This window comes from Anolis sagrei, chromosome 4 (assembly GCF_037176765.1).
Source record: "Anolis sagrei isolate rAnoSag1 chromosome 4, rAnoSag1.mat, whole genome shotgun sequence".
NCBI classification, from domain to species: Eukaryota; Metazoa; Chordata; class Lepidosauria; order Squamata; family Dactyloidae; genus Anolis; species Anolis sagrei.
The window spans coordinates 167,361,632-167,375,672 of NC_090024.1; the positions used below are offsets into that span (position 1 = coordinate 167,361,632).

At 37.2% G+C, this 14,041-nt stretch overlaps 1 protein-coding gene across 11 annotated transcripts in view; it reads left to right on the forward strand.

The window, feature by feature from the left end:
• DOCK7 (dedicator of cytokinesis 7) overlaps window positions 1-14,041 on the forward strand; it is a 150,160-nt gene that overhangs the window by 113,188 nt on the left and 22,931 nt on the right. For 6 of the 11 annotated variants that reach the window (XM_060773636.2, XM_060773637.2, XM_060773641.2 and 3 more), the window contains 10 exons: window positions 1,281-1,463; window positions 3,046-3,181; window positions 4,500-4,596; window positions 5,035-5,052; window positions 8,791-8,887; window positions 10,020-10,154; window positions 10,417-10,569; window positions 11,147-11,305; window positions 13,219-13,319; window positions 13,409-13,601. In XM_060773636.2, coding sequence (XP_060629619.2) covers window positions 1,281-1,463; window positions 3,046-3,181; window positions 4,500-4,596; window positions 5,035-5,052; window positions 8,791-8,887; window positions 10,020-10,154; window positions 10,417-10,569; window positions 11,147-11,305; window positions 13,219-13,319; window positions 13,409-13,601 — 1,272 coding nt within the window. The remainder of the gene's footprint in view (window positions 1-1,280; window positions 1,464-3,045; window positions 3,182-4,499; window positions 4,597-5,034; window positions 5,053-8,790; window positions 8,888-10,019; window positions 10,155-10,416; window positions 10,570-11,146; window positions 11,306-13,218; window positions 13,320-13,408; window positions 13,602-14,041) is intronic. The other 5 variants (XM_060773640.2, XM_060773642.2, XM_060773643.2 and 2 more) reach the window with 1 other exon arrangement.

A 14,041-nucleotide genomic window follows, 5' to 3' on the forward strand; every position in this document is an offset into this window, starting at 1 on the left:
ATCTTCTCATTTGCAAAAATGATGAATAGACTGCCCTCATACGTTAAGTTAAAATCGGAAAGATCTGATATTAAGTCTATTTGACCAGCTAGAATTCCACTTTAAAACTTCAAAAGTAGTAGACCTTGATTAAAGGTGCATCAAAACTGTAGAATTAATGCAGTTTGACTAACACTTTAATTTCCATAGCTCAATGTTATGAAATGTTGGGGTTTGGGCTTAGCTAAACACCTTGTAAAACTGTAAAACTAGATCTCCCAGAATTCCATAGCACTGAGCCATGGCAGTTAAAATGGTGTCAAACTGCGTAATTTCCAAAATGTTCCCTTAGTCTGAATAGATTGGTTTGGCTGGGTTTGATGCACCCTTAGTTTGAATGGGTGACTTTGGCTGGGTTTCATAGCCAAGTTGAGGTTGTAATCCTAAGCTGGAAAGATAGCAGCCTTTCCATGGCTGTTCTTTCTGCAGTCTAACGCCCCTAATATTTTCATAGAATCATAGAATCAAAGAGTTGGAAGAGACCTCATGGGCCACCCAGTCCAACCCCCTGCCAAGAAGCAGGAATATTGCATTCAAATCACCCCTGACAGATGGCCATCCAGCCTCTGCTTAAAAGCTTCCAAAGAAGGAGCCTCCACCACACTCCGGGGCAGAGAGTTCCACTGCTGAACGGCTCTCACAGTCAGGAAGTTCTTCCTAATGTTCAGATGGAATCTCCTCTCTTGTAGTTTGAAGCCATTGTTCCGCGTCCTAGTCTCCAAGGAAGCAGAAAACAAGCTTGCTCCCTCCTCCCTGTGGCTTCCTCTCACATATTTATACATGGCTATCATATCTCCTCTCAGCCTTCTCTTCTTCAGGCTAAACATGCCCAGTTCCCTAAGCCGCTCCTCATAGGGCTTGTTCTCCAGACCCTTGATCATTTTAGTCGCCCTCCTCTGGATTTTGGGGTAAATAAATGCCTCCCCCCCAAGGGTGAATGCATTCTTACAATTAAGTCATATTTGGACCTCTCTGTTGTTTAGGCCAAGGGCAGATGTTTTTAACATTGGGGTGAACCAGGACTAAATTCCCATTTTGCTATCTTGTAGGATCCGAAACAGCAACATTGTCGCTTATGTTCTCTTGGTATCCAGAGGACATTGAATCATTTCTTTAACAAATATATCTAGGGTTGGGGAAATGTTGCAGGGAGGTAAGGGTCATGGGGATGAGGGGGTTTGTAGCCTTCCAACTGTGACAGTTGCTCACTCCAATCTAATCTGTTTTCTCTGTGTGTTCAGACCACCAGGCAGCATTCCACCTTTTCAGCTGAGTCGAGTCGGAACCTCCTGATCTGTCTCTTGTGGGTACTGAAGAACGCTGATGAAGGTGTCCTTCAGAAATGGTTCACAGATCTCTCTGTACTGCAGCTTAATCGCTTGTTGGATTTGCTGTATCTCTGTGTTTCTTGCTTTGAATACAAGGTACAGTGAAGGAAATTTGACAGTCCAGAGTTCTAGAGTAGATAACTGATATTTGAAAATCCACACTCCCATTGAAAATGTGAATTCTACATATACCGCCCTTTGTACATTCAAGCTAAATCTGAGTCAGGTTTCTGAATTCTTGGAGGCTTAGCTGTGTATCATTTAGCCCACTTATGCCACCTTCTGTTGGTATTGCATCAGCTAGTTGTTCCTGTTTATATTGATTGTCTCCTCAAAATGTTCTGTGAACATCCTCTCTACTGTTTTCATGAATGTTGACTCAGAATGGCCTGAGTCCAATTATTTATTTATTTACGACATTTATATGCTGCCCTTCTCACCCTGAAGGGAACTCATATACTATATATACATACAATATATTACATTATTAGCATAGTACAATATCAGTATTAAATATTACTATATTGTACTATACTATACCATTATATTGTAACATTATTAGTAATATTACAGGTAATATAATATTTAATTATAATATCATATTATTGTTAGTATTATATTGCATTACATTATAATATTATAAATATTATATTATATACAATATATTACATTACATTATATTATATTATTAGAATAGCACAGGAGACAAGGTGGAACTGTCACACTGGAATTATCACACTGGAATTGTATCACTATTTAGAAATTGGCCCTGAAGGGTTTCTGAGTTTTCCCAGCAAGTTTTGGGGGTCCACAGGAGGCTTAATTGAAGACCAGATTAATTAATTCCAGCAACATTGATCAAACCAGTGTCACCCATAGATATACCCTATTGACTCTGATTTGATCCTGAGTGAGGAGCATGCGCATTGTTTTAAATTATTCTAATGACTTAACTTGCTTTGAATTTTAAATTTTAAATATCTTTGTAATATTTAATGTGGTTTTATTCTGTTTAAACTATTTTATTGTTTTAAATTCTAAAATGTCTATTTTAATTTATTTGAACGCACCCTGAGATCCCGTGATAAGAGTTGGGGTATATCACCCCCTCCCCCCATAAAATATTTATTAATAAGCAAATAATAAAGTAAGTCTTGCTCCAGGAAGGTGACAGCACAAAGAAAGGAGATAAAATGTATCTTGGATGCTTCAGCACTGCAAATATCTATAATTTCGGAACAGGTTTAATTGCCATAATTAATCCAAAGAAAGATGAGAAATGCAGGTTTATGAATGCTAAGAATCCTGTATCAGATATTCCCATACCCATTATAGAATTATAGCTCCCAGGATATTATGAATGGGAGCACTGATTGTTGAAATATTTCCTTTTGTATTGTAAACATGATAAAGAATTGTTCTGACCACTTTAACAAGCAATGAAAAAATGGAGGTAAAAACAACTTTATTCCACTGCTTGCTTCTCTGTTTCCACTGGCTATTTTTTCATTCTCCCTTTCTAAAGTTTCGCCTTAGATAAAACAGAGCTCAATTATGGTTTCTTCTCTATCAGTAGCTCATACTTTGTGGACCCCTTGGCTTTGTTTATCTGTTATTATTTTTGTTTGTGGCAACATGGTTCTTGATTTGTATTCTTGTCCTTTTGTGAAACACTCAGGGTAAGAAAGTGTTTGAAAGAATGAACAGTCTGACATTTAAGAAATCAAAAGATATGAGGGCCAAACTTGAGGAAGCCATATTGGGGAGCATCGGGGCAAGACAAGAAATGGTGCGACGAAGCAGGGGGCAGCTGGGTAAGTTGACTGTTGTTCTGGACAGTTGAAACTGAACCACCTTCTGTGAAGTGACATCCACAAAAATTACAGGGAGTGAAGCTCTGCTTCTGTAAACTTGACTTAGAGATCCCTGTATTGGAATATCTGCCTATGAGAGGATATTTGTGTGAGAGAAAATGTTTGTTGGAAGTTGTAAATGTAAAATAAACAGAAGTTTTACCACAGTTCCTTAATCAAGATATACCTGGCAGTATGATGATGTGTCACTCAGATTTGTGTAACAAGTAACAGTTACTTCATTTTAAAAGGTCAAACAGAGTGACAATATATCCCTCTGAATTCTTACAGAGAACAGAGGGAATAAACAGTCCTTTTAAACAGTCTTTAAAATATGCTTTATGTCTTAGAAATGATCAGATTTCAGAGAGTTGGCAGCCATTTCCTTCCTGGCTGTTTCCAGTCAGCACCCTCTTTCACGAGGTGAAAGTGGCAGTTAAAACCGTTTGTCTCATCAGCAAGCCAGAGAACAGTAGCCAATCAAAATCCTGGCTCCTGCTGTGCTCTGACAATCAGCTGTTGACATTTCATCATGGTGTTTCTACAAATCCCCACACTGTTCATGTGTAGACATTATCTGAATCATGACTTGAGACAAAATGAATCATCATCAATGCTAATTCAATATGACACAGCACTCTTGTTTTGAAGCCACAAAGACTTAACTTTTAAAATCTCATGCTTAAACTATCAGGGTACCTTAAATATTCACAAACTGAAGACCGACTCTGGATTAAAGGGCTGTGCTTCAGGCATGAGAACATTGTTTAGCCTCTTTCAGACATTATTTACCACTAGAGGGTACGCAGATTGGAGTATTCTGGGAGTTATAATTAAGAAGTGAGTTACTCAAACCTGTCTTTATTCCTTCATTATCAATATATTCTTGGACAGTGGCAGCCAGGGCTGGGGCAAGACCCCCTTTCTCCTGGTTGTGCAGTACCCTCTAGTGGTAAATAATGTCTGAAAGAGGCTAAACAATGTTCTCATGCCTGAAGCACAGCCCTTTAATCCAGAGTCGGTCTTCAGTTTGTGAATATTTAAGGTACCCTGATAGTTTAAGCATGGGATTTTAAAAGTTAAGTCTTTGTGGCTTCAAAACAAGAGTGCTTGTGTCATATTGAATTAGCATTGATGATGATTCATTTTGAAGTATATCACTCATCTAATGCCCCAGAAAAGTTGTTGTTTTCTTATAATAGTGAGATGTCATAACACTTGTTTTTGCCTTCAGTTGTGTGAAAAATTAAAAGGTCTTTTGATATATATATTTTGGCAGAAAGAAGTCCTTCGGGGAGTGCATTTGGAAGTCAAGAGAACCTGAGGTGGAGAAAGGATATGACTCATTGGCGGCAAAACACAGAAAAACTTGACAAGTAATGCAACCCATGTTAACTTTGGCATGACCTTTGTGCAAATATAGGGACTGACCTTGTACTCTTGAAGCTTAATAGGCCATAGTCTGGGGCAGGTTTGGCACTGGGCAAAGGCCAATCCTGTAATAATAGCATTGACCTCTTATCACATGTGAAAGTTGTGCTTGAAGTTCATGATAGCTGCAGTTCTGTAGCCATGCTTAGCTAAAATTAGATTCCTTGAAGCTGTTAGGTTTTACTTAAAATCAGACAGGAAGGTTCTGGAAGTAAGTGCAAACTATGCATTCATGCTCCAGCGTATTTTAAAATACAGCTAAGAAAAATATAAATGCCACTAGTCATCTACTCTATTAGAGTATTCTGGGATTCTTAAAGCTCACTTCTTTCATACCTTAATCCATCACTTTCATTATTTTTCCACATGCGCTGTGTGTTTAGAAGTCACAAACCAACCAGGTACTGTAGCACTGATATCCTGCTGTGTGTTTTGGATTGTTTTGGTTGCCAGTTTGTACTTTTGCATATTCTTGTCATTGAAGTTCTGGCTTTTAGTGCTTGCAGAAAGCTTTGTATGCCCATGTGTGACTGCAGTGGTCCCTTTTGGTGTACAGGAGCCTGCTAGAATTTGAAATTATTGTTGCAGGAGTGGGAGTTCCTTGGCCATAGGGATTGTGGATTCAGCTTTGCTTGGCATGCTTTCTCTCTTCTAAAAAAGAGTCTGAGTGTACAAGCCATGGTAAATGCAGCCGCTTTCTAGACATTATTTTCCATAATATTTGGCTGTAAAATGTAAGGATGTGTGTATCTTATAGTAACATGCTCTCTGTTCTCTAGCATGATGCTCACCATAAAGTATCATACGAATATTGCTTTCTGATAACTCAGCACCATTAATAAAGGTCACAAGTTTTCCCTGGTGGCAATGAAATGATGTCATCTTATCACATCTTTAATTTTGTCCAAGTGAAATCCTGGACAGGTTTGAAGAAGAGTCCAGTAGCCTAAAAGCAAAATACTGGAGACAGGAGTAACCCACAGGTCCATATGCTTCCTTTGAAAAATATTAAAATCATTCATGCTCATTTGAATAGTGTTTAGTACAGAGTGAAAATGTTTAGCCTTGATGCCAAGCCAACTTGCCCATACATTGTAACTCAGCAGCCTTATTATTTGTCCAATGAGGGCTTTTTATGGCCAGAAAGATATGTCACAGAGAATGGAATCTTAAATCTTGATAGAGTGGTATCCTTTGCATTCAGTAAGTTGCAGGCCTGGGAAAAACTCCCACTACTGGTTAATGCATATTTTTATTTATTTTATTTATTTATATTTCAAACTTATATGCCGCCATTCTCCTAGGGCTTGGAGCGGCTTACAAGAACAAACTAAAATCTAACACAAATTAAACAACATATCAAAGATCAAAAGCCTGTCAAAACAAATATGTCTTACAAGCCCTGCGGAAAGCTGATAAATCCCGCAAGGCACGGAGTTCTGGTGGCAGAGTGTTCCATAGCGATGGTGCCACTACTGTGAAGGCTCTGCAGCTGTTAGATGCAAGGTTTTAAAACTGGATTCTCTGAAGAGGAGATCTCAGGATATTTCTTGTACAGCGGGCCTTCAATATTGACTGGGGTTTCTTGTTATAAGTGGGGAACCTGCAAGCCCAGCCTATTTTAATAGGCTGCAAGACAAGCCTATTATCTGATAATAGGCTGCAAGCCCAGTCTATTATCTGATAATAGGCTGCAAGCCCAGCCTATTATCTGTTTCCTTTATTAGGGCCTTACAAGGTGCTGTTTTATTAACTATGAGGTCCATAAGTAAAATGTACCCATTTGTAAGACAGAATACAGGCAGTCACCGAGTTACAAACATCCGACTTACAAATGATAAATAATTAAGAACAGGATGAGACAACAGGAAGTGAGAGATATTGACCTCTCAGAAGGGAAATTCACTCCTGAAAGAGTTATCATGGGGGAAAGGTGTTTCCACTGAAGCTTTATCATCAATCTTTGTTTCCACAACAAGCCAAATTTTCCAAAATCCAATTATCAAAGAGACAGAAGGTGAGGTAAAATATTCTGAATAGGGGCATAGATAGCAAAACAAACACCACACATGTGTTAACCCTTTCCTATATTATTCAAAACTAAGAAATATATATTTTTGGCTGGAGCTACATTTAAGAATGTACCTGTTCTGACTTACAAACAAATTCAACTTAAGAACAAGCCTATAGAACCTATCTTGTTCATAACTTGGGGACTGCCTGTATAGACAGAAGTAATAATGAAATTTTGAAAGCCAGTAATTTTACAGAAAAAAGGAAGACACCTCTTCCCCTTTAGAGGAGAACCAACCAAGATAGAGTATTCTATAACTTAAGGAAGTCACAAATGACTTGGAAAAATAGTTTATTTGTTTTGACTTACATGAAAGCTAGAGAGAGAAGGCTCAATAAAATGAACATGGACATGTATTAAATGGACAAAAAGATTTTTTATTTATTTTCTTCCCTATTACAATACAGTAAACATTTTGAGGCAAAATTACAGAAGGTGAGGCTATCAAATGCGTGTTGTCTAAGATGAGCAACAAGTTTGATTTCATCTTATTTGGAGACCTTCAGTGCAGTATATCCCTTTAGCAATGTTGTCAGAGATTAATTATGTTTGGATTATAGTGATATTAAGAGTAGCATGGGCAACTACTGTTTTAAGAAATATGGTTACTCTTGATTTCTGTCTTTAAAGAAGCATGTATGGCATTAGTGGAATGCACTCTATCGAAATGGAATGCTTTTGTACATGAGCTGAATTTTTCTTTCGGTGCCTACCCAGACCTATCCATTGGTCTATTTGCCTTAGAAACATATTCCAATAGCACCACCCTGTGTTCACATCATGAAGTGTGAATTGATAAATTCTATTGAAGTGATTCTATTGAAGTAAGTAATTCATACAAGTTGAGTATCCCTCATCCAGAAATCTGAACATCTCCAAAACTCAAAATTGTCCACTTGTGTGGCTGAGATAGTGACACCTTTGCTTTCTGATGGTTCAAAGACCACATACTCTGTGTAAAAAAATGACCTTAGGTCTATTTGTGTAATGTGAGTATGAAGCCTAAATGAATTTTGTGTTGAGACTTAGGTCCCATCTCCAAATTATATCATTATGTATAGACAAATATCCCAAAATCTAAAAATAAAAACCTCAAAAATCTTTCTGGTCTTATGCATTTCGGATCAGAGTTATTGGACCTGTAATAATGAATTGTTACCATATTTCATTGCACAATAGCCACCCCTCCCCTTTTGGAAAAAAGGGTGGTACAACTATACTACATGAGGATTTTTATTTTTATTTTTTTGCAGCTGTGGGGTTTCCCTCCACTGCCAGCCAAGGGAATCCCATAGCTGCAAAACATGATATTCACACCCATAAGAGTGTGACTATTAAGTGAGAAATCCCCTTCGGGGTCAAGAAAGGCAGGATATAAATATCCAATGCAATCCAATAAGCCTTTATTGGCATATATAACAAAACAGTATAAAATACAGTATAAATTACAGAATAGGGAACTTCACATTTGATACACATTCAATATACAGACTTCATTCAGAAACCTTTCCACTGAGAGGCAACAGTTAAAATCTTGGCAGTTTAAAAGCATAGTTACTTTGTCGAGGTCTGTATCTATAACTTGTAGTAGCAAGCTAGATTTTGGTTCCTGGTAGAGTGGGCAGTGCAAAAGAATATGCAGGATTGATATAAATATAGTAAATAAATAAATAAATCTTTAAATACCACAACTGGGATCCAAAACCGGGGGGAGGGGGGGAGGGGTGCAACTTTTATGCGATGACGACGGTTATGCAACAAAATACAGTATTTCAATAAGTAACTTTTTTTCAGAGTAGTTCAGATTTTAATTACCAAACTCTTATTGTTGCATAGTTTATAGATTCTATCTTAAGGGGGAAAATGTTGGCTAAGCATAAAATCTACAGAAAATGGTCACAAATGTATGAAATGCTGACACATAAACTCATGAAACACTTGGATGGCCAGAAAAGTCCCACCTTTGCATTACAGGTTAATTTTTGTCTGGTGAACCATCTCATTTTCCCAAACATTATGAAAGTTGTGAATTTAATTATTTTAATGCATTCTTTACTATTACCAGATCACGGGCAGAGATTGAACATGAAGCCCTTATTGATGGCAACCTGGCAACTGAAGCAAATCTGATCATTTTGGACACTTTAGAGATAGTAGTTCAGGTAAGAGTACAAAAAAACCTTTTAAAATAATTCTGAATAGAAGGAATGCCGACTGCAAAAATGTATAGGCATAAAAGCCTTTTTATTCTTGCCCGACCCTACTTTTTCATCTTGTTCTCTGTCTAGCTGGACGGATTTGTAGAACTGAGAATAGTGAAAGAGGACTGGAGAGCATTGGGCTGCGTTAAACAATGCAATAAAGCTTGAGCTGGAAAAGAAAAGGATTCTGCTTTAGCTGATTCTATTGTATCTGTGTGAGCCTATCTGAGCTAAGATTTGAGTCACCAAAACTTATGTTGACGAGAATGATTAAATATAAGGTATATCATCATAGCCCTACAAACTGGCCCTTCCCTTGAAATCCATCCACCCTAGTATACCTATTTCTAAGCGTCACATGCACAAGGAAGGGATAATTGGAAAATGCGAGGACAAAGAATAAAAATAAATAACATAAAATAATGTTGTTGTTGTTGTTCTGTCCCTAAATGAAAATACAACCTCATTGCAGCTTGTTTTTAAATGGGTTGGGAAACATACTACTCTCTAGAAGTTGGACTACAACTTCCATTAGCTCTCACCATTGACTATGCTGACTAAAGGTGAGGCATTGGAGTTCAACAACATTTGCATAACCAGATGTTCCTTATTCCTGTCCTAAAACGGGAACCAAATACTATTAACAAGTGTTCAATTGTAATAGTATTAATGTGTTTTGAAATTTCATCCTTTGCATATTTTCTGAAAAGTAATGTTCCATTCAGTTATTTGGGAAATATTCTGAAATAAGTGTGCATAGGATTGTGTCCTTAATCGCTTCTACATTTTGCTCTATTAACATATATTTTTAAAAAGTTTTAAAATTTGTAATTGTTTGCCTCTTGTTTTTGTGTGAGCTTGTAGCATAAACTATGTTCTAGAAACAGGACTTGTTTTATTGCACTGAGCAGTTGAGCATCTCTCTTAATGTACTTATATCTGTTGCAAGCCATATTCTCAACACTTTTCTTGTCTTTGGGATTTAGTTGCTTTAAAATGGGCATCTGTGGATTTTTTTTTCTCTTTGTTGTGACTCCTGAACAACACTAAAACTTTCTCTTTTTCTCTTCCCTTCTTTTGTCTTTGGTTATAGACTGTCTCTGTGACTGAATCCAAAGAAAGCATCCTTGGTGGAGTGTTGAAGGTCCTTTTACATAGCATGGCCTGCAATCAAAGCGCTCTTTACTTGCAGCATTGTTTTGCTACTCAGAGGGCCTTGGTCTCGAAGGTAAGTGTTTTTGAGATGCAGGACAAAAAGGAATTTTTTGTCTAATTTATTTGTTTTCCATTTGAATCTTGTTTCCATATTTAGCGACCTTGTTTAGCCAGCTTGTTTTGTGCACTAGGGGACTTGTTTTGCTGGAGAGGGTATCTGTCTGGACTGAGGGGAGATGAAGGCAGATAGTCATTGTGCAAATAACATCTTGCCATTTGGGAAGTCATCTATGCTGCTTCTACTGATTGTCTTATTTATTTTCCTACCATTATAGTTCCCAGAGCTGCTGTTTGAAGAAGAGACTGAGCAATGTGCTGATTTATGCCTTCGACTCCTGCGCCACTGTAGCAGCAGCATTGGCACCATACGGTCACATGCTAGTGCTTCGTTGTACCTGCTTATGAGGCAAAACTTTGAGATTGGGAATGTAAGTATAAAATTTGTAATTACAAAAGCATGGCACATAACAGATTGTGGTGCAAGGAATCATTCTGTTTGTGACCAGGCAACAGTGGACCTGTTCTGAGTGGAGGCAGTCACAAATGGACTCAAAAACATGTGTTGTGCAGTTCAACACTGACATATGCAGTTTCACTTATCCACAGTTTCACTTATTGACTTAGAGTCTCCTATACAAGCTACACCCTCTTTTCTGTACCTCCGTCATTTGTCCCTTTGAAAAGGCTATTATCAGTGGTTTCACTGATTCATGCAAAGCCTGGGAACATATATCCATGGGATATGACCCCATATCCCATCGATATGGGGTCATACTACACTTTACTTCCAAATATTCCCAAATATTCTGAAAAGTATCATAATCAAGAGTAGATTGATCAATACATATTTCAAAATTAATGACGTTCTGCTGGCCAAACCTGTGTAGAAATCTCAAACAAGCTGGCCATGTTTTCTGGCTTGGGGCCCTGATGATTATTAATTGCTGTTTTTGAGCCATTTTGTTATGAAGAGGTTTTGACTCATTAACAATTCTTCTGTTTCAGAATTTTGCCAGAGTTAAAATGCAGGTGACAATGTCGCTCTCTTCCCTAGTGGGGACATCTCAGAATTTTAATGAGGAGTTTTTGAGACGTTCTCTGAAGACCATCTTGACCTATGCTGAAGAGGACCTCGAATTAAGGGAGACAACATTCCCTGATCAGGTTAGCAGAAATATTTCTTGGCATTGAAAAATATGGCTGATTTCCTTGAGACTTGTTAGGGAATCCCTCATTTAATTTTCATATAATTTGATTTTAGAGCCAAAAAGGAATATGAAATGTTTTCCTTGGAGACGAGTTGAACACTGCAAAATGCCAGTGCTCCAGTCTAGGATGTTGATACACATCAGCTGCTCAAAAACTAAAGTAAACAGGAAGCATTACACAAACGTGTCAACTAAGTTACAAATTTCAATCCATCTGTTCAGACTTAACTTAAATAGAGAAATGTATCTGATTTACAAATAGAAATAAGGTTCAGTTAAAAATGTTTTCTGATTTTAAAAATGCATAATGTATTGTGTTTCTGTTTCAGTTTTGCTAAATTTTGCTTAAGCCAGTTCTTGTTTTGTATTTTTATAAAAACTGGCTTGTTCTTTACATTACATAGAATCATAGAGTTGAAAGAGACTTCAAGGGTCATCTAGTCCAAACCTCTGCCATACAGGAATACACAATCAAAATAGTCCTGACAGAAGGCTATCAATGCCCTGTTTACTTTAAAATATGATGACAGACGGTGTAGATAATTATGCTTGAAATAAATACTAACTTAAAATGCTAAATCAGACTAGAGCCAAGTTGTGTGACATTTTATTTTGAGTATTCTTAGAAACAATTTAGTAAAATAATACCATCCTACTTTGTATGATGATAATAATAACCATTTCATTACCCACCTCTCTTTAAGTCTCGTGTTGAGGTACAGCATGGTTAAAGCAGAAGTATAAAATATAACTCTCTCTCTCTCTCTCTCTCTCTCTATATATATATATATATATTCATACACACACACACCTAGAATGTAAAGTAAAATTCACTGAAAAAATCAGGTTAAAATTCACCATGAATAAAAATTGATGAGTTGATAGATGAAAAATGTAAGGTCTTTACTTAAAATCTATACTTCTTCTGCCAGGTGGCATATATATATTTTCCTACCCCTTCTGTCTCTACAGTTATCTCTCAGATCTGTTCTGGGAGACTTCAGAGGGGAAAATGCACTTTCTTTCTTTCTTTCTTTCTTTCTTTCTTTCTATCAAATCTTTATTTATGGTCAGCAAACAGTATAGAATCTTTCCTTACAATAAACCATTCACATCAATACATTGTTTACATTAGGTTAGGGTGCGGATTAAATTTAACACTATTATAAAAGATACTATAAGATCTTACTCTGACTATACGTTTTGAAAAGATAACCTACACCTTAGAACTGTATCATGTTAAAAACATCTCATCCTGTACTATCCGACTGCTGGATGTTACTTTTTATTTTTATAAATTGATGCACATAAGCTATTAATCTTGTAATTGTGAGGTCACTGCCAATTAACATATAGTCCAATATGTTTTTAACATTTGAGTTCAACCAGCACTTGACTGAGAATTCCTTTACAGGGCTTTTGATGAACAGGGTATCTAAAAAGCATATGTTCTAGGGAATCTATTTCAGCAAGTGGCCAAGGGCAAGGTCTCCTTTCAAGTGGAATTTTCTTATATTTGCCCTCTAACACCTTGGAGGGAAGAGAGTTACATCTGGCCAAAGTGAACAAACTTCTCAGGATGCTATTATCAAGAAAGTTAAAATAAGGTTGAGTAATTACTTGCCATCTTAAATGCCCTGGTGCTAGAAATTTAGGTGACTTCATGAGCTCTCTTTGCCTTCCTATATCAAAAATTCTCTGTTTAACTAGTGTATGGGTCCTATCATCTCCCATAGCTAGAAGAGATTGAATGGAATTTTAGCAGCATGTTTTGTTTGTTGAGTACAGAATGATGAGGGATCACACAATTCCAAATAAAGGCATATTTGTTTGGAATGTTTAAATTTTTATTCATTTTTAAAATTTCAGGTCCAGGATCTGGTTTTCAACCTCCATATGATCCTTTCTGACACTGTTAAAATGAAGGAGCACCAAGAAGATCCAGAGATGCTGATTGACTTGATGTACAGGTAGAGTTTTACTAGGCTTTCTATGTCTAAGATATGGATATGGAAGTAAGCAAGCACTTACATGATACTTCTGTGTTTCTAAAAACTAGAATTGCAAAGGGCTATCAGAATTCCCCAGACCTGCGACTAACCTGGCTGCAGAACATGGCTGGGAAACATTCTGAGAGGAGCAACCATGCAGAATCCGCACAGTGTTTGGTCCACTCTGCAGCACTTGTTGCTGAATACTTAAGCATGCTCGAAGATCGAAAATATCTCCCTGTTGGTTGTGTTACATTTCAGGTAATTACTTCTTTATACAACTGCAGAATTGGATGGAGTAAAGTCCTAGGATACGAACATTATCTTTTTTAGTGTAGGAAGCAAAAAAGCATTACAAGGAACATGTACCTTTTGATACAATAGTTTCACAGGCTACCAATTAAGGACTTGGGTCAAAGACTGAGTGGCTTTCTCCATTAAAATGTACTAAACTTTTGAAAACTTCAGAGAAAAGTTGTCTGTTATTGGTGAGGACACAAGAAAGGGATTGCTCCCAGATTGTGAACTCCTTCTCATTGTAGGCTAGGCTACCTATCTCTCTGTTCACCTCTCACTCCAGGCAATCACTTTCTTATTTAGATATGCTTTCGACTCTACTTGATGTGTATTTTTTAAATGAGGGGAGCAGTGCTTGTTCCTCATTTGTTATGTACGTTATTTTCAACTTAGTTTTAGTAGGA